The sequence below is a fragment of the Parasteatoda tepidariorum genome, chromosome 8 (assembly GCF_982258835.1).
Source record: "Parasteatoda tepidariorum strain Cologne lab strain chromosome 8, Ptep-v5.0, whole genome shotgun sequence".
NCBI classification, from domain to species: domain Eukaryota; kingdom Metazoa; phylum Arthropoda; class Arachnida; order Araneae; family Theridiidae; genus Parasteatoda; species Parasteatoda tepidariorum.
Genome location: NC_141762.1, coordinates 51,026,758 through 51,052,936, shown reverse-complemented (window position 1 = coordinate 51,052,936; position 26,179 = coordinate 51,026,758). Strand labels below are relative to the sequence as shown.

Genomic DNA, 26,179 nt, shown 5'->3' with positions numbered 1-26,179 from the left:
AGAAAACTATCATCAAGAAAAAACCCACTTAAAAGTAAAAATTTTTATTTTATAAAAATTAACACTTACCTGCTTTATAAATCAGAAGAATTCCAAAATGATTGTTACCATTTTTTAGTGCTACGAAAATGCGCCTTTGCGATTTGCCATAAATGGAACAAGATGTAATTTTATTTTTTCAGGAGCGAAATATTTTGCCCATTGTCCACCGAAATCCGATAAACTACTTTGATTTTAAATAAAGTGTTTCGTTTTATGATTTGTCACAAAACTTTTAGGCGTAGATTGGCGGCACTTGAAAACAGCCAAGTCTGTAGCTGTTGTGGCGTTAATACATAAGTACCGAATTTTTATTCATACTTCTCTGAATCATATTACTTGAAACATTAGAATATGCAAGAAGTATACATAAGCACATAATGTTATACCATTTATGTTTTCAAAAAAAGTATTTTGACAAAAATTTTTATCAAAAAATTGTAAACTATAAAACGGAAAATAAAGAATTCTTAGGATAAAAACGATTTTAAGAATTCTTTACATTGAAAACTTTCATATAGTTTCTTTTCTTATAGTTCTTAATCAGACGTAAGAAACCATTCTGTAGAGAACTATCATCAAATAAGAAAAAAAAGTTTTACAAGCTAATTTTTTATTTTAAAAATCATAACACTTACCTTCTTTATAAATCCGTAGAGATCCAAATGAAATGTTCTTCGTTTGAAAGTTTTATTTTCAAATAATATGCGCATAGATTATCCCCTTATTACTTTTAGATAACATACCACACATAAAAATTTTATAATTGTAAGATCTCGATATGAATTTGAATATGTAGCTTAAAAACAAAACAGCTGAATTCTAGTTGAAATTATCTATTCTTTCAAAACTAAGAAAAACTTACCAAGAAAACGATAAAAAATTTATTAATCATCAGCACAAATGACACTATTTCAAGTAATTTGGTTGATTCTTTATTGTTGTTTTCCGAATTATATAGATACAGAAATATATACTGTTCTATAACAAAGAAGAATTCTATAACTATTGCAGTTCTTGACGTTCTGAATTCACATTTCTTTATTGGAATGTCGAAAGCAATGTTGACTTCATTTTAATTTGTAATGAATTGAAGACAGAAAAAATTATTTTACCGTAATATACACATCTGTAACAGCAAGTGATCATGAAATTCGCGATCGCAACGCTCGAGTACGCCATCTAGCGGGAGACTGAAAATAGCGGACATTAGTTCCCACAAAGCCATTGGCAATGACGGACGCCATTTTATTAGCAGCAAATAAGAAGCAAAATTTCCCTAAGGAAAAGGTAGAACTTCTTGAAAAAACTAACCAGAACATGCCAAACATTGAAGCAGAACACGCCAAGCATTTGAAGAACAATTTCTCAATAATTTTTACCTTTCTATTACCAACAACATAACTTCCAATTTCATGATCACTTGCTGATACAGATTGTGCGTATTACGGTAAAATAATTTTTTCTGTCTTCAATTCATAACAAATTAAAGTGAAATCAGCATTGCTTTCGTCATTCCAATGAATAAATAAGAATTCAGAATATGCACAAAACTGCATAATATATAGTTATAGTTCTTCTTTATAGAATAGTATATATTTCTGTATCTATTAGTGATGGGCAATAACAGGTATTTTCAAATAACAGGTTCCAGCTGTTACGATGCAAAATAATACCTGTTCCAAATACCTGTTCCAAAATAACAGGTCTTAGAAAAAAATCTTCAACTTTTTTATACTTGAAAAATAGTTTAAAATGGCAAGTATTTTTGTAACAGATACATATTTTTCTATTAATTTCACAATATTATTAGGAAAAGCATTTTTTGTTTCTATGGGTAAGGTTTTTTCTAATTAATTTTTAAACTATATGAAAGCAATTATATATTAATTTCTCTTTTATTCTCTATTGTTAAGTGTTTTTCAATAATAAAAAAAGCAATTAATCAAGCTTTTAACACGTCATTTGCCTGATAATGTTTAAAACTTCAGTCAATTTTAGATAAGATTATGAAGTCCTTTATTTTTATCTGCTACAGATTTTGAAAAAATAATGTTGAGACATTTTTCTGTGAATTCATAAATAACATCTGTATTTCTTAAAGACAAGTGGTTAGCATATTTCAAAAGTGTGTTGTACTTCTTCAATTCAGTATCGTTTTTTTCTTCAGTAAAATATTTACTTTTATGAATTAAACTGAGGTTTACTGGGGCTTTTTTTATCATTCAAAGTATTAGTTTTGAGTTTTCGTTATATTTATTTCATCAAATTTTCAGAAAACATCGTTTGACTCACAAAAAATTTACTCACAAAAAAGTACACATTTTCTTTTTAATGCTCAAACGTGACAAAAGAAATATAAAACATATTTGCTTTATAAGTCTAATCTACAAAATATAAATTCTATACCATTTATACATTATGTAGCCAAATGCTCTGTTTCTTGTTCTCAAAGAATTCTAATAAAAAAATTATAAATCGATCCGTGACACACTGTGTATGATTTATCACAAATGCTTTAAAAGATCCAGGAGAACCTAAACATTTACAACTATATTTTTTCGTAATATTCGTCCTCTAGAATTTAAAGTTGACAAAAATTCAATTAAATATAAGCTTAAATTCTTTTACTGTGTAAACTTTTTTACGAAATAGATTATACAAAAACTTGCTTTAAACAAGATGTTTATTTGATACAAATTACGTTTTGTAGAAAGCAGGGAAGTTAGTGCTTATATAGAGGTTCCAGTTGCGTAACAAAATTTGTAAGTTCAAATATATAAATAAAGCTGATTAATTTTAAATCATTTGTTAAATCGAATATCTAGTAAACAAAGTTGTGTTTAAATTACTATTTTTTTCAACTCCTGCAATTTTGGCAGGAGCCCCTATTTGCTGCCGCTCACCAGCCCCCATGTTTACTTCGCAACCATCGTCGTTTCTTTTTGCGAAACAGATCGTTTTCCCAGATCTGAAGGTACTCGCTTAATGTAAATATATTCTCGCCTTCGTTTAACCCTCTAACTACTATTCCTCAAAGATTTGTTTTGTGATTATTATTACGATCCCTTTGTTTCCTAATCACTTCATTCTAACGCCACTTTCGTAAAATTATTTATATTTTCTGACATAATAAATTTAGTGAAATTTACTGATAGTGATTTATAATTTCATTTACTTAAATACCTAAAAGTAGTTTAACTGCATACATTGCAACCCAGTTCAATGCAACTTTTTAAATATAATTCGAATAACATCAATTTATAGTTTTAAACTAAGAAAAATATATGTTTACTAAAATTTAATTGATTCAGCTTTACCAATTTGCACGAGCTAAAACATTTAACAAATTAAATACAGCAAGAGCATAATCCGATATTTTTTTAAACATTTCTAAAACAAAATTAAATATTCAAAATAAACACCAATATACGAATTTAGCATAATTTTTAAAGAAACAAGCCTTTTTATAACAATTCTAAATTTTTCTTGGATTATATAAATAATATTTTCATTTTAAAACAATTAGCACATTAATTTAAAAATATCACATACTATGTAGCCGTTAATGATAATTTTTATATCAAGTAAAATTCAAACCATTAAGGGACAAAAATTCGGCAAATTAACTGTAACAGATTTTTTTCCTTTCCTGCAGAATATTATCATTTAAAAATATATTATTTACTTTCTTCAAAAATTCAAAATAAATAAATCTCTTAAGCAACAAAATAATAGGCAATGCCAGAGAGACATCTATTTGTATACGAGTGGACGAAATTCAGCGAAATAACAAATCACTCTTCACGTAGAACATTGATTGAATTACCACAACAAATAACTACGACGGAAGTAAAGGACACGCCTTCATTTAAAGATATTGAGAGTCAATTCGCGACCTCGAAGGTCACGGTCGATCTCGACCTCCAAAACGAAAGCCGAAAAAGAAACCCGCAGCGAAAGCTAGGGAGGTGGGGGGCCAACGGCGTAAAGAGGTGTCTGGATTCTCCAAGTAAAACTCCTTCCCCCAAAAGACGATTGTAATTAATACAGTAAACACAGTAGGCAGCAGAAATAGCCATTAAAAAAAATGTGGAGCACTTTCAAGTAAATGCAGGCACAGTTACTCTATTGAAAACAATTCACTATTTCAAACAAAATATTCTGAATTTTTTATTAAATGTATAAAATTTATAAATTTAATTACCTAAAACTTCATTACTTAACTTCCTAAATAGGTTCCTAAAAAAATAATAGCTATGTAATTAGTTTTTGAGTCCTTAATCGCTAACTGTAGGCTTCCTTTGTTAATATAGCTTGCATATAAAGAAAATATAGTGTTTAAATATGGCTTGAATAGAACATACTAAACATACTAAGATGTCTAGAACATATTAAATATAGTTTTAATAATTTTAACAACCCCTTTTTATATTGAAATAAAAAGTAAAAATATTTATTGCTTATCATATGCCCGAAAATCCAAAGAGCATGGAAGACAGGTCACCGTGCCCAGCATTGCTGCAAATTAGCTTAAACTGCAAAATACTAGGAAAGACTGTGACAAAATACTAGCTGTTCCAAAATATTCCCTGTTCCAATACTAGCCTGTGACAAAATATTCCCAGTTCCAATATTAGCGCCTGTTCCAATATTTGCGCCTGTTCCAATATTTGCGCCTGTTCCAGATACTAGCTGTTCCAAAATATTCCCTGTTCCAATACTAGCTGTGAAAAAATATTGCCTGTTTCAAAATATTCCCAGTTCCAATACTAGCGCCTGTTCCAATACTAGCGCCTGTTCCAATATTTGCCCCTGTTCCAGATACTAGCTGTTCCAAAATATTCCCTGTTCCAAAATACTAGCCTGTGATAAAAATAACAGGCTGTTCCGATATAGCATATTTAAAATATTAGGTGGTAGTTTTATTAATAATAGGTTGTTAAGACACAGAAGTAGAACCACAAGCGGGGGGGGGGGCGAGCAGTGGACTAGCAATAATTTAAATTTTTTTTAAATTTAAACCATAGAAACTCTATTTTTTTACTAAGAAATTTAAGACACCCTAAACGTATTTAAACAATATAATTGCAGAATAATCATTTCCTTAGGAGTGAAATTAAAAAAAAAAAGGCATTTGATGATTTACTTCGGGCGCAAAATAATTTTAGCGAAACGAAATTTAAGTACTATTATTAATTTATGATTGGAATTAATATTTAAGTTTATAGAACGACATCTAGTTTTATTGGAACTAAAATTTATGACTTCTATTACAGCTCTTATATTTTTTAGAGTATGAAAACACAGATATTGAGATTCACCATAATTTCACATATACGTAACAAAACTTATCGTATGCTACTCACGTCCCGCAGTGGACTGATCGTTAAATTCTGCTACACGGTTCCCATCAGATCTCCGAAGTCAAGCATCACTGGCTGCCGTCAGAGTGCGGGTGGGTGACCACTTGGATCAGTCTGCGTAGGGACCGAGGGTGTGCGGTACGGGTCCTCGTTAAACTGTTTTACCGTAAAGTGCTCCAATTCGCGTGCAGGTCGTCGGGCTACCGAAGCGGGGATGCCATCCCCTCTACAAAGGATCAAAATTGTGATGGCATGTCTTCGGATCATCCTCAGGGATGCTTCACAAACCGTCGCCAATAGCCCATTGTGCAGCTCTTGTGCGACATAAGTGAACTACAACGTATGCTATTCACTCGAGAAGTTTTTAATTCTTGCTGCTGCAAGTAAACAGTTTTTAAAGTCTATAAATTGCTTTTAAGTTTAGAAATATCATGCTTACACTTACAGGGAGGGGAAAAAAAAGACTGTTGAAAACATTTTGTTCTATTGATCGGATTTTCACGTTTTAAATGCTATCTATAATAAGTCAAATTCTTTGACTAAACCGATCTTTTGTTCGTTGAATTTGGGTTATTTGTTTTTCCTTTTAATTCTATTTAGGCTTGTTAATTTTACTTTTTACATATTCCATGCAAAAAAAAAAAAAATAATAATAATAATAATAATGATAATAATAAATAAAAAAATTTAAACGAATTAAAAATTTTTATTCATTGTTATAAGATTTGTTTAACTAAGAGAAATACAATGTATTTTTGAAATTATTACTTAATTTATACTAATTTGTTTAATAATGGTTGACACAATTTTGAATACCAAGGCACATTAACTCATGTATCATTTTAAACTACGTAATTTTAAATGACACAATGCAAAATTCGAATGAAGTCATGTCTTTTTGAAATTTTTTAACTTAGAAACGACTTGATCAATAATGTTCAAATTTTACATTTTAAAATTGCACAAAAATGATGTAAAATTTACATAGCTTAAATTTTAGTTTTCTTCTAATTTTAAATAACAAACAATAATAGATAATTATTTAAAATTAATTTTTACATTCAATTTTCTTTGGATAAATATATTTTTTAATTGTGTGATCAATATTTCCAACTAGCTTTAAAATTTCTTGAGATATGGCGATCTATACTCGTTAAATTATTAAATTTAAAACAGCTCTAAAAAAATTATAATACTAGAAATACAAAACTTGTATAGACTCTCGCAATGTCTGGCTACGGCCCTGTAATAATAAATAAAACGTGATTTTTTTTTCTCATTGTAAACTGTGCAAAGATTGCCAAAAAACAGTTTAGCATTTTTTAAAAAAAGTAGAAAAATAAATTTTTGCCAAGATAATTGAATTAAAATTTTTGCCTAGTATTTTGGAACAGGCCTTTGGAAGTAACCTGTTATTTTTATAACAGGTATGATTAAATAACAGGTTCCAAATACCTGTTCCAGAAAATATTGGACATCTCTAGTATCTATATTATTCGTAAAACAACAGTAAAGAATCATCCGAACTACTTGAAATAGATTCATTTGTGCTGATTATTAGTAAATTTGTATCGTTTTCTTGGTAATTATTTTTTTAGTTTTGAAGGAATAATTTCAACTAGAATTCAGCTATTCTGTTTTTAGCTACATATTCAAATTCATATCGAGATCTTACATTTATAAAATTCTGATGTGTGGTATGTTATCTAAAAGTAATGAAGGGATAATCTATGCATATATTATTAGAAAATAAAATTTTCAAACGAAGAATATTTCATTTGGAATTCTGCGGATTTATAAAACAGGTGAGTGTTATGATTTTTATAATAAAAAAATTTGCTTGTAAATATTTTTTTTTCTTATTTGACGATAGTTCTCTACAGAATGGTTTTTACGTCTGATTAAGAACTATAAGAATAATAAAAAAAGAAACAATATGAAAGTTTTTATTTCAGTGTAAAGAATTCTTAAAATCGTTTTTTATCCTAAGAATTCTTTATTTTCCGTTCTTTAGTTCATAATTTTTTTAAAAAATTGTTGTCAAAATACTTTTTTTTGAAAAATTAAATGGTATAACATTATGTGTTTATGTATACTTCTTGTATATTCTAATGTTTGAAGTAATATGATTCAGAAAAGTATAGAATAAAAATTCGGTACTTACGTATTAACGCCACCGCCGCTACAGATTTGGCGGTTTTTAAGTGCCGCCATACTACACTTAAAATTTTTGCGACAAATCATAATTTTTTGCGACAATCATGTGGGAATTGGTACATTTTCGTTTTTTTTGGTAAAATCTTTCCCTCCTGAAAAAATAAAATTGCATCTTGTTTTGTTTTTGGAAAATCCCAAGACGAATTTTCGTAGCACTAAAAATGGCGACAAAAAAGAATTGTTTTTTTGTTTCGTCAGCATTCTTTATTTTACGTTTCTTAGTTTCTAAATTATGTTTTTTATTGAAACTTGAAATTTTTTGATAAAAATTGTTGTCAAAGAACTTTTTTTACAAAATTAAATTTCATAAAATTATAAGGTTTATGTATACTTTCTGTTCATTTTAATTTTTGAAGTAATATGATATTTAAAACTATAGAATGTAAAGTTTAAATGGGCCTTTCATGTTATATCATTAAATTTAGTAATACTATTGCTCGGGCATTAGGTCTTAACTCCTATAAGAATATGCATATTTTTTTCTGTTAATGTACAAATATTTTTCCGATGTGTTTCGGATATTCCTTCTCTAATAAAAAGAGATACCATTTTGTTTTCGTTTGCATAAGAAAGAATATCAAGCATTTTTCTTTTTAAATTTAATTAGCCACAATAAAGAAGGATCGTTGCAATGCTACGTGCTACATTAACGAAGTCTCTAGTGTAACTGATTGACTGTTCATATAGAAATCGCAGGTATTAGTCTCATACAACAACGCCCCCTATAGTTCGTTGCGGTCGCGAATTGCTTGAGAAATGTGAAGAACTATAAAAATGTTAACATGAACTATAAAAATGTATTATTATAAAAATGTTTATATTACTTTGTCCACCTTCTGCCAATGAGATGAAAAAAATCTTCCTCTTCTCCTGGTTCCTTTTAAATTTTTATATGTGTAGAGATCCCAGAAATTCGGTTCAGAAGATGATGAACCAATTCACTCTTTATCTACTCTGGCATATCTTCGTTTATAGCGAATTCGTTTATTCGTTTATAAATGAATAAAAGCAAAAATATGTTTCTGAGAAACAGTTAAGCAATTTTTCATTAAAAGACTTTACTGGTTTAAGGTGTAACACTATAAATTTCTTTTCTAGGTTTTAATGTGCAGATCGATATATCAAGTATATTTTATTCCTGAGATATTATTGCATTTTCATAAAATCAACTAAATGCTCAATAGTGCATGTTTTGACGAGAATAGTCGAAAACTAATTTAAGCTGAAACTAATTTCAAGACACTTAAAAGTAAGTATTATTATGTAACAATTTACTTTTTGAAAATGCATAGTTTAATCGTCTTTTTTTATTTCAAGTTTTAGAAAAGTTTTTTAAAATTTGTTATTAATGTTTATCAGTTTCAAGAATGACCTTAGATGCTTGTTTTAGCTTTTAATTCTAAAAACCTACATCCTCCTCCAAGAAATTACAGTCCCTAATATTTCCATCATTAAAAATTTATTAAAATAACATCTATAAAGTAAAATTTTTCTAATATAAAACTAAAACATAATTATGAAAACAATAGAAATAGTGATAATAACATAAAACAATTTGGTTGGTAAAATTGATCAATTGATGGTTGATCAACTTGAATTGATCAACGATCATTAAAGAAATTAGACCATCAATAGTTGGAGAGAATGTTTATGTCATTTCTGTGACGATAGGAACTGCGGCTACCAAGAACGATAAAGTTTTAATGGCATAATAGGTTGGATATTTAGCGTGCTATTGCTTATTTACTTAAAGCTTACTCACAGTGAGAACTGTTTTAACATACACTGAGTGTCGATAATTTTTACCGGAATTGTATCCGGAATTTTTTTACAGAGAAAGGCTTTGAACTAAGAGGAACACATCTATCGAACAACTCTAAAACTGTTAAACTTTATATTTCATTTATTTATAAATTTTTCGAGTAAAATGAATTTCTATTACTTAACATTTATATAAATAAAATATTCGATGTTTTTTACAAAAATTTGAAAGTGCTTAAACTTTAACTAAAATCAAATTATGTGCAATAACGATTATTATTTTCTTTTCCTTTACAGAAAATATGACATTGTGTTAACAAAAAGCAGAATTTAAATATGGAGCAATCCCAACAGACAGCAATCAGTAAAGACACCGATAAAAATGTAAAACCTGATAACTCTAATGAATTCACAAAAGCAGGAATTATAAAAAACTTAGTGTTGGTAAGCTTTACGTTTCTGTTATCGTTCACTGCCTCTGGTGGATTAGCCTTCCTACAAAGTACAATGAATAAAGAAGTAGGTCTTATTTGCTTTGCTGTGCAGTACGCATGTGGCTGTATTGCATGCTTGTTTCTACCAAAATACTTGATTAAGAAATTCGGAAGTAAACTTGTATTGGTGATTTCCATGTTTGCGTATGTCCCTTATTTGTCTTCAAACTACTACCCTGTATTTGGTGTGATGATGCCAGCTTCTATAATTGCTGGTTTTGCATCCTCTCTTGTTTTTAATTCCCTCTCCACGTATGTGAATGATTTGTCTTCTCTGTACGCAAATTTGTGCTCTGGAAACGATCCTCAGAATCTTAATCTAGAATCTTCTACTGAAGAAAAAAATACTTTGAAAAATAATTTGAGTGATAGTCCACAATTTTATAGCAGTGTTCGGAAGCATAAGGATAGTATTTTCATTACCAAGCAAAGCTTGTTTGGCGAAAATGGCGCGTTTCCAGCTGGTGCACTTAATACAGATAAAGAAATTGCATTAATTGAATTTGCGCATGGATCACCGTTGAAACTGAGAGCTTCAAGCAACGACAAGAGTCAATTACTTGAAGAAGGCTTTATGGAACAAGAAAAGAAGGAGGTATGGAAGAATAAAATCCAAACCATTCTGGAAGAAACCTGTGGTTCTTTAAGAAATGGAACAAAACAAACCTCGACTACTACAGAAACCTTGAATACCACAGATAATAAAAGCAGTGATTTATCAAATAAGTCTGGACATGAACGGATTTTTGATTCCGGAGTATCCCGTTTGAGTTCAGTTCTTGAAGAAGGAACAAAATCAGAAACTGTTGTTAAAAATGAGCAAAAAGATTTACCTGTCCTCAACTTCCAGTTTTCAGATAAAGCAATAAAAATACTAGAGACTACAACATCACGTTTTTTCGGATTTTTCGGTTGCGTGTATCAGGTAAGTCACATCTTGTGTAGTGTTATATCCTATTTCATTTTTCAAAGAAACTCTATACAAAGAGAATACAACTTCAACTCAAGTTGCGTGTGTGGTTCAGGGTTTTGCAGCATGGAATCAGCCTGCATTTTGCATAATCTAGAAAAGCCGAGAAAAGAAACCAGATATATTTTGACTACAGTGTATGTGATAATGAGTTTTCTTTCAGCGTTGATTGCATTGCTGTTCCTAGACAATTTAAATAACAAAAGTGGTGAAGTGAAGTTTTCATTGAATATGGCTATGACGACCTTCAGACTCCATAGGAACAAAAATCTGCTTCTTCTTATACCGATATTCTTTTGTTTGGGAATTTTTGAAGCGTTTGCTACAGGAGATTTTACAAAGGTGATTATATAATTCTTGAAATTCAAAAATATTAATATACACCAAAAATAAAGTATCGTCAAAACTACAAGAAAGCGGTTAACTATCAGACAAACATATAAAAACTACTTGAATTTCAAGAAAACCTTTACCACATGAACAAAAGAATTATGAAAGTAATAGTTTAAAAACCATATATTTTGAAATAATTACCCTGAGTTATACTCTTTTTTTGAATCAGAAATGTCATTTCCATATAGTACAGTAATTTTACTAGAATTTTTCTCTATGCAGGGATAAATAATATAATTTTATTGTAATACATTCTGCTTAATATGTAGATATATAAATTGTTTATTATTGGTAATGCATGAAATTTTGGGTCATAATGAATCCAAATGTTATTCATATTACCTGAAGCTGTAATACGGCGCTTATGAGTTGAAACCCTAAATCGTACAAGTTTATTCATATTAAATTTGATTTCTCGATGATTTCTTGCCACATTCCAAATAAAAGGGAAAAAAATTAAAAAGTGGTAATAAAATACATAGGAAAAATATTTTAACTATTTTTTCCGACCAAACATTGCGAGAAAAGTAAATAAATGAAATTTAAGCATTATTAAAAAAAGTATTTTTACACTGTTTACGCTTTAAAACTATTAATTATTAGGATAATTAAAATAGTAATGTGTTGATTACATATCTGTGTATTTCCATGGATTTTAAATTGAAAAAGAAAAAATTTAAATTGTTTAACATTGTTGTTGAAGCATTCTGATGGGATAGAAAAATTATATGATGGGGTTTTTTAAGTAAGAAAGAAAACCACATATCATCTTCGATTATTTACATAAGTATAGTAAACTTTATAACAGCATTTTCCTGTGTATTACTTATTTATTTCTTATTTATCTCTAGCTTTTTCGATTTTTCTATTTCAGTTTGAGATTTATGTTAAAGTAATCCTTATCTTTTTTTAAACCACTGAAAGAAAATTTATAAACAAAGTCAAGCCCAAAATGTAAATAGAAATTTAAGTAACACAAAGCGTTACAAAATATGTATCAAAAGTAGGTCAAATTCAGATACCAAGACTCAATAAATAAATAAATAAATAAAAAATAAGTAAAATAAAATAAAAAATAAATAAATTTAAATAAAATAACAAAATATTAAAATAACAACTAAATAAATGAAGAAAAATGGAAAATAAAGACAAATTAATTAATAAATAAAAAAGTAGAAAAACTCGTACTCAGATGGAGAAAGGAAAAGAGATCGTCATTAGCTGCTTTCAAATCTAGTAAAATGGTATTTTCTAAATATTTTATGTGTTCGCAAAAGCTAAACTAACATGCAATATTACGCAATAACATTTAAAACCGTATAAAAGAGAAGAAAACAAAACCATATCATATAAAGCTATAAGTATTAATCTAAGTATAAAGCTATATTATTAAAGTATTTACATATATATATATATATATATATATATATATATATATATATATATATATATATATATATATATATATATATATATATATATATATATATATATATATATATATATATATATATATATATATATATATATAACGTCGTTGCCGAGTGGAAGGATTAAAACAGGTCATAGGTCGGGAAGGAGGGTACAAAATATATTTATTAATTATTAGACAAGAGCAGTCATGAGAATGAGTAAAAAGTGCACATGAAAAGTTGCGCTCCTTGGTTATATGTTAGGGAAAATTTTGCAAAGTAAAATCCGTAATATGTCTTAATTTAGGGAAAGAGGGAAATCTTAGTAGTTGCTATTGGTTTATGAAATAGATCAAACGTTTCCCACACAGAGCAAAGGGAAAAATGTCCTGCTCTTAATTAAATGCATACTTGAGCCAAAAATAGATTTAAGAACAGGATGTGGCTTTTAAAAGTGTGAGAAAGTATTTCGTTTAGAATAATTAATTAGGATGAAGTTTTATAGCAAAGAAACTAACATAAAAGGATTAATTGAAGCTTTTTATGTCACATCCCCCTTCGCCAAAATTGTCTAATTAGAATCCAAAAATTTTGAAATTATCCATTTGCAAAATCTTCCCTATGGTATAGAAGTACAAATAAAATAACCAAATTTGTAATGGTAACAATATATAAAAGTAATATAAATTATGAAACATTTACATATGTTCTCATTGTAAAAATTTTAACATAATCAAAAACCTGTAGTAGCTTTATCAGCAAATTTAAAATTTTCATTTTCAACAGTTTTTTTCTTCTGAATTAACAGCTTTTTCAATTTCAAAAGTATTTTGTTTAAAGATCACAACACAGCTTTTTCACTATAAGAAGTATTCTTCATAAAAACACCATTTAAGTTAACTCTTCAGTCATGATAAAAAATAATAAACATTTCTTTAAATGTGTAAGTTAAAATGTAAGACACAAAATACAAAAAAAAGTTTTACAGGAAAAATTTCAATCTGAAATTAGATTTGAGTATTGTTTACCTTGTCTGAAAAAAAATGACACAGTGGTTGTTATTCTGAAGTCCAAGATTTCAATATTGTCTTTATTTCACTTTATTTACCTTTCATTTTTTGTCACTTTAATAACAAAATATTTGAAATTTTTTTTTTTCAAAATCACCTGAAGTTAGGAATTTATTAATTTTCTTGGATTTGCACAATTCTGTCAACATATTTTTGACAATGTTACGCACCATTATCATATTTAGTCTCAAGAATATTAGAAAACACAAGACCATTTTAGATTCTGCTATTTGAATTTTTTTTTTTTTTTTTATGTCCAAAATTTGCCTTTTGTAACATTTTTTCTTCTCTTTTTCTCTCTTATTTTTCTATCTACTTTCTATATTTATTTATACTTTTTCTTTATTGTTATTTTTATTGCAATTATTAACCCGGATTTCAGGAAATATGTAAAGACAAATTGCTTTTATAATCAGAAAAGATGATCAGTCTTCTCAGATTTTGCATTACAACCTGTATAACACAATCGCTAATTGAAATCCAAAACAAACATTTAAATTTAATATGGTATTAAGGTAAATCAATTTTTAATTTTTGACTGATCTAGCTATTTTCCTTATTTTTAATCTGAAGTGCAAGTTTGGTTAATTTGCAAATTACCTTTTATTTCTTTTTTTTTTTTTCATTTATACCTTTCTCTTTGGACATAATTTTTTTTTCAAGAATTTTAGTTCGGATATTTTTTTAAAGTAATTTTTGTGCAGAGATGTTAATTGGTAATTTAATTTGTCACAATTGTTAGAAAATTCAAATATTTTATTTCTATTTCTAACGTGTTTTTGAAGTGAATTTGGTTACTAATACTTTTCAATTTGTGTTTGATCATTTTCCTATCTGTATGCTGGAATTGTCACTCAGCAATAAGAGACTTTGTTTAATTATGGACATATCTGAGCTAGAACAGAGCTTTGAACTAATTACCAACGTTGGACTCAAGCATTAATGTTTGGTTACTCTTCAATTCAAATTCTAACAACAAATATTTTGTTCATTTTTCTAACTATTTGTATGAGTTATAACATTTCCTAATTTAATTTTTGCCACACCGTAATTGCATTCATATATTAAAATTGAATTTCAATAATTATTGCAGTTGCATTACGAAGAGAAAAAAATTTAAATGGCATTTTCATCTTACCCCTACACAGTATAGTAAAACAGAAATATAAATTCTACTAACCAAAAAATCATAGAAGCTGTAACACATAAAACAATAAATTTGAAAATAATTTCTCGAAACATTTCTTATGACAATCAATTCACTGAAAATAAAAATTTCAAGAAAAAAAAATTTCAAACGTCGTTGCCGAGTGGAAGGATTAAAACAGGTCATAGGTCGGGAAGGAGGGTACAAAATATATTTATTAATTATTAGACAAGAGCAGTCATGAGAATGAGTAAAAAGTGCACATGAAAAGTTGCGCTCCTTGGTTATATGTTAGGGAAAATCTTGCAAAGTAAAATCCGTAATATGTCTTAATTTAGGGAAAGAGGGAAATCTTAGTAGTTGCTATTGGTTTATGAAATAGATCGAACGTTTCCCACACAGAGCAAAGGGAAAAATGTCCTGCTCTTAATTAAATGCATACTTGAGCCAAAAATAGATTTAAGAACAGGATGTGGCTTTTAAAAGTGTGAGAAAGTATTTCGTTTAGAATAATTAATTAGGATGAAGTTTTATAGCAAAGAAACTAACATAAAAGGATTAATTGAAGCTTTTTATGTTATATATATATATATATATATATATATATATATATATATATATATATATATATATATATATATATATATATATATATATATATATATATATATATATATATATATATATATATATATGCAGGTGATTATCAAAATAACGGAAACACTTGTGAATAAAAGGGACATTTAAGAATTCTTAAGAAGCATTAAAATATAATCTTAGCTTCCATTTTTTTTAATATAAAAAGTACATATTTTAGTTGGTATGAGAGAGCTTTAGCAGAGTTGTCTACGTTTTGATTTTTTGTCAAAAGCGTGAAATGTCAGCCCTCACAGATTTTCAGAGAGGCCAAATTGTAGGATTCCGACTAGTTGGAGCAACAGTGACCGAAACATCCCAGCTTTTAGGCGTTTCTAGAGGTACGGAGCCTAAAGTCATGACAGCATACGCACAGCGCGGAAAGACAAGCTCAGCAAAGCAAAATAGTGGACGGAAGGAGAAGCTGAGTGAAAGTGACCGACGGGTATTGAAGCGGATTGTTATGTCTAAAAAGAAAACAACTGCAGCCAAAGCGACCGCAGAACTCAATCAGCATCTAGATTCTCCAGTGTCAACAATTACAGTTAGGAGATGCCTTCATAAAGAGAACATTTACGGCAGAACAGCAATTCCCAAGCATTCAAAATCTAGGGTGTTTCCATTATTTTGATAACCACCTATATATATATATATATATATATATATATATATATATATATATATATATATATATATATATATATATATATATATATATATATATATATATATATATATGCATAGGAATTTAATGATAAAAGGTACAAAATTTAGGCCCATTTACCATATATCAATCAATAAAATTCTAATATACTTTCTTAATGATCTCAATAATTTTTGCTTAAAGATATCAAATAGATTCTCGTTACCTTTAGGTATGCTAACAGAAGGGAAATGGGGTGCTTATTATTACATTAAAAACTTTGTTTTTAATAATAAGGATAATTTATATAAGAGTAACAATCCAACAAATTTTTCTAATATTGTTTAATCAATTAAGCAACTTCAAAAAAATTCCGTAATTACTCCCATAGACAAAGCTAACAATAATTATGCTATATTCTGTAAAAATTCTATGCTGAACTTTTAAATACGGAATTAAAAAATAGTAAAAATTTTAAACTTAGTAATTTCAATAATAGTATCGTCATTAAAATTTTTTTAGCTTTTTAAAAGAGATTAAAAATTAAAATTAGCAATATACAATTTCCTTACTTTATTATCAGTCTTAAATTTCATAACATTCCTGTAAAATGTAGAGCTGCACATGTGGATTTAATACTTATTCAACTAAACCTGGCACCATTTTCTCTAACTACTTAAACAAAATTATTAACAATATTTCTATAGAATGTTTCTCTTGGATTATCACTAATATTAAACCAATTTTAGATTTCATTAAGCATAATAAAATTAATTCTATTGCGACTTTTGATTTCCAGGATCTTTTCAATAGCATTCCCCTTTCTAAACTAAAAGATGTCCTTTTGAATTATTACTATGATTTTAAAAATATCCTTTGTTGCAATTTTGATTATTGGGAAATTCTGATTAATTTTTGTCTTTTTAATAATTATCTTTACAGCGGCAAGGATATTTTTCTTCAAATTGATGGAATTCCACAAGGATCTAATTATTCATTTCTCTTATTTTTGCATTCTTATGAAAAAAATTATACTCTTAGTATTAACTTTGTTTTTAGATATATTGATGACTTAATTATCTTTAATTTACAAGATTTTACTACAGTGAAACCCCGCTATAGTGAACCTTCAAGGGACCGAAATTTCGGTTCACTATAACCGGGTGTTCACTATATCCGTTACGAAGATAATTTAACCAATGGTTAATAATTTAACCAATGGTTTAACAAATTTAACCAACTCCTCCCTTTTATTGCACATTATTCAAATAAATGACGAAAAATATTATGTAGCAGCAAAAAATGTGTTATTTTTCATTACTCTTCGTCTTGCGTACAAATAAATTAGTAATCTTTAGCTGATGAGCAATCCTCAACATCAGTTATGGAAACACTTCCCGACCCTCAGATAATTTTTCCTGAATTTCTGTTATTCCGTTTTTTAAACCTGTCTAACCAGCCATTCGAGCACATGAAAGTAGTCTCATAAAAACAATTAGCAAATTCATCCATATTTTTTCAGATACAGGAAAATTGCGGCTTCTTCGAATGGTGAACCACTTCAGTAATGCTTCTTCATCATCCTTGTGATCTGCTTATTTTGCCATCTAAAACTGATCAACTTATTCTGCCATCTAAATTTTTTTCATGAGCAGAAATTATTAATTGCCTACTTTTCCATATGTTACAAACTTCAGATTTAGATAGTTTATAATCCCTAAAAATATAAAAAAAAAATGAAGAAAAAAATCAGTCGAAGACAGAAAAAGTTCATTATATCCAACTTCCTCACTTTTTTGGTTCACTATATCCACAAAAAATGACATTATGCGTGTATAGCAAGGCAAGGGACCGAACATTTGGTTCACTATAACCGGGAGTTCACTATAAACCATGTTCACTATAGCGGGGTTTGACTGTATTTTATTAAATGATATTTACCATGAGGAATTAATCCTACTTCGCAATGATGATGATATTATTAATTTCAATTTTTTGGGTTTGGGTATTGTAAAAGTTGAAAATATATGCTTTGTTGATTTATACGATAAAAGAAATGATTTTAATTTTAATATTAATAAACTAATTACTTGGAATTCTAATGTTTCTAGGAGCATCTATTTAAATACCACTTTTGATGAAGTGAACAGAATTAAAAGAATATGTAGTAATATTTATTTATCCAAAAAACAAATCGATAAACTCTTTCAAAATTTGATAAAAAACAATAGATACCCAACTAAAGTAGTAAAATTTTATATAAAATCATTGAATTAATCGTATATTTTTGTGGATATATTTACTAAGCATTTTCTTTGTTATTTTTTTTATTTTCCCATGTGCAAATCCATTTGTTTAAATATGTTGCCAAAATTATTTACTAAATAAATGTTTGTTAATTTGTATAATTTTTAAATGTGCAAATCCATTTCGGGCAAATCCGTGGCTAAAAGTGTCTACTAAAATGTTTTTCTTTGCTAATTTTTATAATTTTTCCATGTGCAAATCCATTTTGAGCAAATCCATGAGTAAAATTATTTACTAAAAATTTCTTTATTAATTTTTCCATGTGCAAATCCATTTCGGGCAAATCCGTGTTAAAATTATCTATTGAAAATTTTTTTTCTTTGATAATTTATATAATTTTTCCATGTGCAAATCCATTTTGGGCAAATCCGTGGCTAAAATTATTTGCAAAACAGGCAATTTACGTTTCTATTTTCAATTTTCTATTTTTTCTTAAATAAATATCTATTTTCTAAAATTATTTATGGTAAACTTTTTTAAATTATCCAGTATAATATTACCTTGCGCACATCCATTTCGGGCCCATCCTTGGTAACTAACAAATCAATACACAGCATAACAAATCACTTCAGCAATGCAGTAAGAACGGCAGTTTAAAACCCTTTAGTTACACTTAATTTGCTCTTTTGTTTTCATATTTTGTAATCTGGCAATCTTGTTGGGAAAACATTTTCAAATTATTCTTAAAAAAAATTTCCCGCTCATGTAAGTACATCTGATTTCGCTACTCGCTTTATTGTTTTTGTTTTATACTGTTTTTTCTTTTTCTTTTCTTTTGTTTTCTGTTTTTACGTGTTATTTTTACTTATTGTGTTCTATTTTATTTGTTGTAATATTTGCAAAAAATTTTTTTGAGTGCTCCTCACACTATTGTATTAATATATTTTGCTTTGGCTATATTGATACAATATCAGAATCTTTTCTTTTTTTATATATTTATAATATATAGAATATTTCTAGAATTTATATATTTATGATATATATAGAATATATCTTTTTTTTCTGGTTTTTTTTAAAATAAAATTGATTTTTTTTTTTTAAATCAGTCGTTTGTTATTTTTTTAAGTATTATTTCCCCCCCCTCCTTTTTCATATGTCTATAATTTTCCTTTGTTTTATCTTCATTATATATATATATATATATATATATATATATATATATATATATATATATATATATATATATATATATATATATATATATATATATATATATATATATATATATATATATATATATATATATATATATATATATATATATATATATATATATATATATATATATATATATATATATATATATATATATATATATATATATATATATATATATATAATGAAGATAAAACAAAGGAAAATTATAGGCATATGAAAAAGGAAGGGGGGGAAAAATAATTATATATATATATATTTATGTAGTAGGAAAGATATTAGATTTAAGATTGGATGTTTCTCTGATGCTTACGTTGTTGCTGAGAACAAGTAAAATGACCTACAAATGAGATTTTTCAATATTCATTAAAACTCCTAAGTACAGTTCACATTCCAAGGGACACTTTATTCTACACTCAAATTGCTTATTGTTGCAATAAATAAAGTTGTACGAATTAATACATGTTTGCTTATATTTTTCTAGGACTTCATAGGTTGTGCATGGGGAATTGAGCATATTTCTCTAGTCATGGTATCCGCAGGATGTGCGATATGTCTGTTTTCCGGTTTCTATGCTTTGGTAGAAAAATATGTAGGTAGATATGTATTTATCGCAATTGCTGCAGCTCTCAACTTTACTTTACTCGTTAGAATGCTATATTGGATCCCGGATTCAACTGAGCCGACAATGATGTTTGTCGCTGCTGCTATGTGGGGAGCTATTATAGGAATTATGTGGTGCCAAATAAAAGGTAATTGATATATATATATTCAAAACGTAGAGAAAACACGGAAAAAATTACGGAACAATGAAAAAAAGGGGAAAAGAAGAAAAATAATAATAAACCGTGAGAAAAAGCGTTGAAAATTATATATATATATATATATATATATATATATATTATATACAAAATTTTATATATGGGTCATTCTCACGAAAACAGTCATTTTTCAGTTCATAAAATCCCAAAAAAGTAAAGTGAATAAATGGCTCTGAAACTTTTTATATTAATAGAAATATGTAATGGCATTATAAAGAAAGTATATATCCTATAAATTATACTTAATATTTAAATTAATTAATTTTTTAAATAATTAATTTATAATTAATTAATTTATAATTAATTAATTAATTTAATAACTTAATAAATTAATTTATAAATTTCTTAATTTATTTTTCAAATTAATTAATAAGTAAATTAATTATTTTCACTATTTAAAAAGTGAGGGAATGACACTAATAGTGAGGGAATGATATTTTATTTTAATACATGTTTTTATCTAAGTTACATCTACCTTAAGTTTGAAAATGATAACATACTAAGTATATCTAATATTTATTATAATTTAGTCTTATATATTTAATATTTTTTACAGGTTTGGTAAATAAAATTGGCTGGCACGATTGAACAAAAAAAAATTTTATAATATACTCATCTTGAATCATTCCCTCACTTCAGCGTCATTCCCTCACTTTATACACTAGTGAGGGAATGACGAATTCAATAAAATTTAAAAATAACAGTTAGGCCTAATTAATTTCTGAAGTCAATCACATACAATTATATTCATACAAGAAAGCAACATATAATTATCCACTTTCTCGATGAAGTTGTATTTTATTTCACTCTAAAAAATGACATGAGGGAATGACAAATGTAAAAAATTTTACCTGGTTTGATTCATTCAAATTTATTCCACAGCAAAGCTTCTTTAAGTTGAAGATGGAAACATACTGCAATTTTGTTCTATGATGCCAGTTGTTAACTTCTGAAGTTTTTATTAAAGTATTTTTATTCTAAGAAGATTGCAGGTGATAAGAATATTGTTGTGAGGAAATGACGCGAAACACTGGGGACAAAGTTTAAAATAGTGCTGTGTTAATATTTTTATCAGAAATTAAATATAAAATTGATTTTCTGAATTCTATATTTCAGTATTCTGAAATAAGAAACACGAATTTGTAAAAAATTTTTTTTATTTCAGAAACAATTTTTTTCTTTTTTTAAATCAGCAGTGGGGACAAGTGAGGGAATGACATATTGGTATATTTTAATTACCTAAAATAAATAAAAAATAAAAATTGATAATTTTATTTTTATTCTTTTGTTAGTTTGTCTTCGGAAGGACACTTTCCCTGAAATTTTTTTTTTTCGTAAGCTGTAGAACAAACATAAAATATACTGGGGACATGAAAATGACTGTTTTTGTGAGAATGACCCATATATATATATATATATATATATATATATATATATATATATATATATATATATATATATATATATATATATATATATATATATATATATATATATATATATATATATATATATATATATATATATATATATATATATATATATATATATATATATATATATATATATATATATATATATATATATATACAGGGTGGTCCCGAATTCATGGTACAAACTTTAATGGTAGGTACTGGACATTGTAACAATGATTTATTGTATAAGAATGTATAGTCGCAAGTGACGCGGTGAGGCGTAAACAGGGGAAATAAAAGGAAAGAGAAATGGAGTGATCGGTTGGTATCATTGCCGGTAGAGGGCAGTAGTGTGCAGTTTGGTGCTCGATGGATTGGGCGTGGTGAACCAATCCCTTGGCCACCCCGCTCTCCCGATTTATCGAGCCTCGATTACTTTTTATGGGGACATCTAAAGCATCTTGTTTATGAGACTCCAGTTGACTCAGATGAGGATCTCGTCGCTCGCATATCTGTAGCTGCTGCAGGTGTGCGTGAAATACCAGGCATCTTTGAAAGTGTACGCCAATGGCTCCACCGACGCTGTCAAGCATGTATCGATTCTGGTGGACGCAATTTTGAACACTTACTGTAAACATGACACTTGTCAACAACGCTTTCAATAAAATCTTTGTTTTTCCTTTCGGCCGTTATTTCTCCTGTTTACGCCTCACCGCGTCACTTGCGACTATACATTCCTATAGAATAAATCATTGTTACAATGTCCTGTACCTACCATTAAAGTTTGTACCATGAATTCGGGACCACCCTGTATATATATATATATATATATATATATATAAAATTTTGTGAACAAAAAATACGCACAACATAACTCACAACAAACTTTTGATAACATTAGGTGTACAATGTGATGTACAGTTTTTACATTTGAACTGTATCAACAAAACAATGCAAAGAGTTTTCCACTCTGCAAAAATCAGAGATATGTATGCAATAAAAATTAGATTTATGACATACTAGAAAAGCAAAAAAATTACTGTGCAGAACTACAGGGTCGAAGAAAAAAGGTTTGGCATTCGAAAACAGTATCAATTAATTAACAATTAAGTGGTTAATAAAATTTAAAAAAAATACTAATAGTAACATGAAATATTAGTTCAAAAAATTGTAAATAGTTAGACACGAACAACCAACACCAAACACGAACCCATAGTCAAATTATTGGGAAGTCACTAAGAGAGGGAACTGCTCATCATCCACCATCACAACAAATCACAATTTGAATACCTCTTTCAATTAAAAAAATTACAATATTAATAAAATAAAAAATTAAGTTACAGAAAAAATATATACAAAGAATTGTAAATAAAATCACTGGTATTGCCTGACAAGTACTACAGGATCCCGATGTTCCGCGGATATGTGATGACCAGCATCACACACAACGATACCCAAATAACACTCATCACACACATATCACTAATTTAATTACAAAAAAATTATTAGAAAAATTATTTGTTTCTTAAATTATAAGGACAAGCCTTAGGGAGAGTGATATCACTATCATTTACAACAGTGGAGGTATCCAAAGAGGGATGAAAAAGCAAATTTTACTTCCTATAGGGACATAGACGTAAACGGTCTATATGAACAGTTAGTTTAGGTGCATTTGTATTGTCCAAAAGTTGGATTACATATTCCACATCATTAAATTTTGACAAAATAGTAAAAGGACCATCAAATTTTGGTTTAAAAACATTAGTATGTTTTAAGTAAACAATATCACCAATATCAAGTGATCTTAACTTGACTTTTGCACTTTGTCTAGAATTTTGTTTGACTTTTTCCCAGTTCAGAATTATGGTATGCATTTTCATATACAATATTAAGTTCATTTAAGGTCTCTACTAAATAATGAGACTTATCCAAATGCACAGGTTCAACACCCGCTTCAAAACAATCAAAAATTAAAGCCAAATTACGACCAAAATGAAGTAAATTAGAGGTGAATTTTGTTGAAGAGTGTGTTGATCCATTATATATATTCTGGTGAATTAATAAGCTGGTTGCAAATGATACACCTTTCTCATGTAAAGTTAAAACCGAAGACTTAATAGCTTGGTTAATACGTTCACTCATTCCCTTTCTCTGAGGATGAGCTGCACTTCTATGGGCTAATTTTATGCCTAACTTTTTATTGATTAATTCAAAACCTCAGCTTTAAACTGAGTGCCTAGATCTGTTAATAGATATAACACCCTACCATAATGAGAAATATAATTCATTAAATGTTTCGAAACAGTCTCAGAGGTTAAATTGACTAATTGATTTAAAATTAAATGTCTAGAAAAATCATCTATGAAAGTTAAAATATATCCACAATTTTTAATGGGTCCGACAATGTCCATTGAGACAAATTGTCCAGGCCTCTGAGGTAACCACATTGATTTTAAAGGAGCAGGCTTGCTCGCTGACTGTTTATGTTTAATACATAATTCACAAGACTTAACATAATTACAGGTATCACTGTAACAACTTTTCCAAAAATATCTATTAGACACAAGCTCATACGTCTTTTGAATACCAGTATGAGACACATGACAAATGTTTAACACTTTAGATTTTAATGAATTTGGAACTACAATTCTGTGTTTATGAGGAAAAACCTCAGTTGCATACATTAATATACCATTATTTACAAAGAAATGTTCAGACTTAGATTGATTAACTAAAGTGGAATAGTTTAAAGGAGAAATAATTTCCTGAATATTTTGATCTTTACATTGTTCAGATTTAAATGTGTCTAAAGAAATTTCAAGATGGGAGTCATTATTAGTTAAAGCATGAATTACATGATCTTCATTAATATCAGTGAAAGGTAAAATTAATTCAGAATCATTAACATTTAAAGCAGGTTGACAAAAATTAGGATCAGGAGAACGACTAAACCAGTCGGCTAACACATTCTCATGACCAGGTATATGTACAAACTCAAAAGTATATTCACTTAAAGCAAGCAGCCAACGTGTGATAATATCAGCAGGTGATGTAACCTTGCGATAATGTTTAAGAGGTTTACTATCACTCAGAATTGTAAAATTTTTGTCATAGAGATAAGATTTAAATGCTGTAACACCCTTAAAAATGGCATATAACTCAAGTTTTATGGCGGCATAGTTGCGTTCTGATTTAGATAAAGCCTTACTAAAGAAAGAAACAGGGCGAAGAGATCCTTCGTGTTCCTGCATCAAAACAGCAGAAATGCCTAATTTACTCGCATCTGTATTTAAAAAGAAAGGTTTCCTGAAATCTGGTAGCTGAACAAAAGGTTTCGAAAAAAATGCACTCTGTAATGCATCAAATGCCCGCTGTTGTACGTCAGTTCATTTAAATTTAGATTGCTTTGTAGCAACATTAGTCAAAACAGCAATTAGTTGAGCAAAATTTGGGATTAAATGGCGATAAAAGCCACAAACACCTATGAACTTTTTAACTTGCTTGGCATTACGAGGAGTAGCAAATGAAGTAATTTTGGCTATATTGGATGAAGTAGGGGTTATACACTTATGGGAAATTACAAAACCTAAATATTCAACGGAATCTTTAAAAAATTGACATTTATTTGGAGCTAACGTCAAGTTGAATTTGATTAAAATCTTAAGTAAGGCTGAGATTCTATCTGTCATTTTCTCAAATGAATTTGCTCCAATTAAAAAGTCATCTTGGTATGCATGGATACCTTTAACACCTTCAGTATTTATTTCTTCAATAATTAGATCTACTAGAGCCTGAAAAGTACTCTCTGCCGTTTTGAGGCCAAACACGAGTCGTCTATTAGCAAAAGAACCGAAAGGAGTAGTAAAAGTTAGTATGTCCTGTAGGTGTTCAGGAAGCATAACCTGCCTATAAGCTTCACGAATGTCACATTTTGTAAATAATTTATATGCAGAAATTTCATTAATTATAGTGCTTATTTTTGGTAATGGATAGGTGGAGCTTTCTACCACTGCATTAAGCAATCTTAATTCCAAAGCCAAACGATATTTTGGTTTACCCTGACTATTTTCTGAGTTTTTCTTTTTGACCAAAACTAGTGGAGCAGCCCAATGGCTAACATGCCTATGAATAATTCCGGCTTCCACTAATTCATCTAGCTCTTGTTTAATGCCTTCTCTTAAAGCATATGGAATGTCAAACGGTAAGGTCTTTATTGCATTATTAATTGTCAAAGTTAAAGAGGGAACAACACGATCTGTACAACACGATCTGTACAACACGATCTGTACAACCAATGGTTTTAATAGTTTTTGAAAAAGGCAGCAAAATTTTC

At 28.3% G+C, this 26,179-nt stretch overlaps 1 protein-coding gene across 2 annotated transcripts in view; it reads left to right on the top strand.

The window, feature by feature from the left end:
* LOC147806146 (N-acetylglucosamine transporter UNC93A-like) overlaps positions 1-26,179 on the top strand; it is a 51,633-nt gene that overhangs the window by 16,435 nt on the left and 9,019 nt on the right. The window contains exons 2-4 of one of the 2 annotated variants that reach the window (XM_087150296.1): positions 8,721-8,871; positions 9,681-10,802; positions 20,095-20,362. In XM_087150296.1, coding sequence (XP_087006422.1) covers positions 9,720-10,802; positions 20,095-20,362 — 1,351 coding nt within the window. In that variant the 5' untranslated portion in view covers positions 8,721-8,871; positions 9,681-9,719. Of the gene's footprint in view, positions 1-8,720; positions 8,872-9,680; positions 11,190-20,094; positions 20,363-26,179 lie in introns of both variants that reach the window. The other variant, XM_087150295.1, reaches the window with a different exon arrangement.